We start from the raw sequence: 3,236 nt of genomic DNA, 5'->3' as shown, positions 1-3,236 counted from the left end.
GCGCCTTCCCACGTAGCCAATGGACTCTGCGTAGGGGCTGGCTGAATAGGGCCTCGAAATTGGGGGGGAGGCTGAAGATGTTCTCCTCCGGAAGTGCCTGCAACAGTAGACAGCTCCCCCATATGGAGCTTACCCTTGCCTCTCTCGGAGCTGGCCACTGAATTCGACGGCTCCCCCATCGGGAGCTTCCCCTTGCCATGCTCTGTGCTGTCCTCCGCCAGAACCAGTGACGACCCCTCATCATCCTCCGCTGGAATTTTGGTGAAAAGCACAGAGATATGTGCATTAATTCCTTCATTGTCCCCGGAGCTGCCCAGTGAGAAGATAACCGAGCCAAATGCTGGAAGCCTGGGCTCCCCCTCAACAGAACTGCCAACTTCCATGACTTGGCTTGCTGGAATTGGGTTAGCTCCCATTCTTCTGTAACAATAAACACAGCAACAGTGGTGATGAATGTCCGCTGCAGGGGGTCGGGAGGATTCGCCACGCCCAGGACCTCTCCTGCAAGGCATTCTTTCGTGCACCATGATGACCACCCGTTCCTCAAACTGTACACAGGAGCACCTGTAGAGTATGCGAATCCCTCCCGCACCTTGCTGCCTCCTAAATGCAACCAGACGGAGCTCCAAAGAGTGTAAACACAGGCCAAGAGGCGCAGGAATGAAGCTAACCTCACCCCAGCTCTCCACCACCTAGTCGAGACATAGACAATTAACAATCCCTGAATTTCCCTCACCGCATTGTGCTTCCATCACCAGCCAACGCTTGATCTTATGCTCATTACCAATTCTTGTGAAGTGACCCGCATTGAATGCGTAACGCAGGCTTGCCATCATCTCCAACGGCTCAATTAAGGATGCCCTGAAGCCTCCTCTATTCCTGCGTTTCGACGGCCTGGGGCATTAAAAGCCCATTCCTCTTCACGTGGCAGCCCGTGCTTGTCATGTGGCACTGCCTTGTCCACTCCGCAGACACCCGCATTCGGGACCATTGCCTCTGCTAGGATTAGGCTATGACACTCCTGGAGTTGCTGCCTGTTAACAATGATATTAGTGTCTCCTGATAAGAGTGAATGATCAATCTTTGTTCCTATGTTAGCAAGGAGATCCGCAACTTTCTTGACCTCCCGTTTTGTATGTGTGAAGGAGATGGCTCTAAAATTGTTGATCTTCTGTGCTACGTCATTCAACCTTGCCTAGAGTCTCCAACTGGGTGCTACTTTCCTTGCGTTCGAGCCATTCTGAAGTCGGGTGGCCATATTGATAAGAATCTGTGAGTCCCCTTCTACAATTAGGGGTTGTAGGTTGAGAGTCCCTGCTTGCACCAGGCCTTGCCATAGACCTTCCAACTTTGCTGAGTTGTTAGTGTCCCACCCTAAGTTTCCATAATAGATCCGTGCAGATTTGCCTTCAGAGTCCCTAATTATTCCTCTGTAGCCTGCTGCCCCCGGGTTTCCTTTGGAGGCCCCATCGAAATTTAGCTTGTATGAATTTTTGGGGGGAGCTTCCCATTGACAGTCGTTCTTATTATTTATGATAGGAGTGTTGCTGTTGAGAGATTCAGGGGAGAGCTGCAACTGCCAGTTTTCTAATATGTTGTGCTCGTTATCAGTGGAAGGGAGGTCTTCCTTAGTCCAACCCTGAAGCGCCATGGTCTCTTGAATGTTCTTATGAATCCTGCTCCAGATTTCCTCTGATGGTGAATGCTTGTCTTTGAAGATTCGTTGTTTACGTTCCTTCCAGATGTTCCAGAGGACGATTCCCGGAACAATGTTCCATAGATGGTTAAGGATTTTGCAGTTGAAGGGCTACATTGGCCAGAGTCTTCAGGAATTGACGATGTCGCCCTCTCCCCTGCAGCTTTTTTGACATCGGAAACTGACCTTGTCCCATAGTAGCTTGGCCAAGGGGCATGTGTCCAGGAGATGATTGAGAGTTTCTTCATTTTGAGAGCAATTCATACAGATCGAGGGGCCATAAAAGTTCTGCTTCCTTAGCTTGTCCCAGGTGAGTATTCTTTTGTGACTTACCAGCCAAAGAAAGCAGGCGATTTTTGGCCAAGGTCCTAGCTTCCAAATCTTGCTCCACACAGGGTCAGGGGGAGAGGGAAAGTTACATAACAACCTGTAGGCTTCTGAAGTGGTGTAAGCCCCCTTAGGTAGGTATCCCCACCTGAGAATATCCCTGCCATTATCCTGCCTTATCCTTCTTTTTTTAAGTTCGATCATGAGCTCTTCTTGCTGCTGCGTACCTGCATGGTGGAGGATTAGGTCGCTCCTTTTCCATTTCCTAAAATTGTGCTCCATCTCTGAGGCCCAGAATTGATGAACTGTTTCTTGCTGTTGGTTTGGCTCATCAGGTATTAGCTCCGGGTGAAGAATATCTTGGAGTTTGGGCTGTTGGTTCCAGGCATCAGTCCAAAATCTCGCAGTGCGCCCGTTTCTTATTTCCCAGAAGCTGTGCTTCTGAATTAGCTGGTGGTGTTGCTTGGCCGCATTCCATATTGTGGAACCGTTTTCAGTGGGAATGAAACGGATGAGCTCCTCTTGAGGACGACCTCCGGCATACTTGGCTGTCCATATTTTCCCCCATGGCTTATCTGGACTAGTGATCCATTGCCACCAGATCTTGGCGTTCATGATGGAGTTGTTGTGTTCCGGATCCCTTAATCCAATACCGCCCTTTTCTTTGGGCATGCAAACATTGGACCATTTTACCAAGGCCCATTTGCGATTTGTAGCTGCGCTACTCCATAGAAAGTTGCGCTGTAGGTTTCTTATGCATTTTAAAACCCATTTAGGCGCAGCTAAAATAGAAAACAAGTACAGAGGCATAGCCTGCAAGACCGATTTGATGAGGACGATTCGGCTTGCTAAATTAAGGGATCTGTACGTCCAGTGATTGAGACGATTTTCCAATTTCTCGAGAAGGGATTGCCAAGCAGGTTGCTTGAGGGCTGAAGCCGAGAGGGGAGCACCCAAGTATTTAGAGGGCAGAGAGGCCACTGGGAACCCCAAGATGCGAGAAATGGCAATTTTGACTGTGGGCGGCGTATTGAAGAAAAAAATCTGAGATTTAGCGCAATTGATGTGCATGCCAGAGGCCTCCGAGAAATCTTGAAGGAGGGATTTTAGACGGTGGGCTTCTTGGGCAGAGGGATACCCAAGAAGCATCGTGTCGTCGACAAACTGATGGTGGGAGGTGGCTGGGGAGTTATGCACAGAGATGCCTTTGATC

The 3,236-nt window shown here is 49.4% G+C and overlaps 1 protein-coding gene across 1 annotated transcript; it reads right to left on the bottom strand.

Moving 5' to 3' along the window:
* Nucleotides 1–850: 850 nt before the first annotated feature.
* Nucleotides 851–1,651, bottom strand: LOC149157966 (uncharacterized). Its single transcript, XM_089433839.1, has 2 exons — nucleotides 1,210–1,651; nucleotides 851–1,059 (listed from the first exon to the last, which is right to left on the bottom strand). Exons 1-2 carry the CDS (start codon nucleotides 1,649–1,651, stop codon nucleotides 851–853), a joined length of 651 nt encoding a protein of 216 aa, XP_089289965.1.
* Between the last annotated feature and the right edge of the window lie 1,585 nt (nucleotides 1,652–3,236).

The sequence above is a fragment of the Pinus tabuliformis genome, chromosome 5_2 (genome assembly GCF_031772625.1).
Source record: "Pinus tabuliformis cultivar Carrire ecotype Pingquan chromosome 5_2, CPIR1, whole genome shotgun sequence".
Classification (NCBI taxonomy): Eukaryota; Viridiplantae; Streptophyta; class Pinopsida; order Pinales; family Pinaceae; genus Pinus; species Pinus tabuliformis.
Note: the sequence above shows the minus strand (reverse complement) of the source record. Positions and strands in the feature narration are given on the sequence as shown.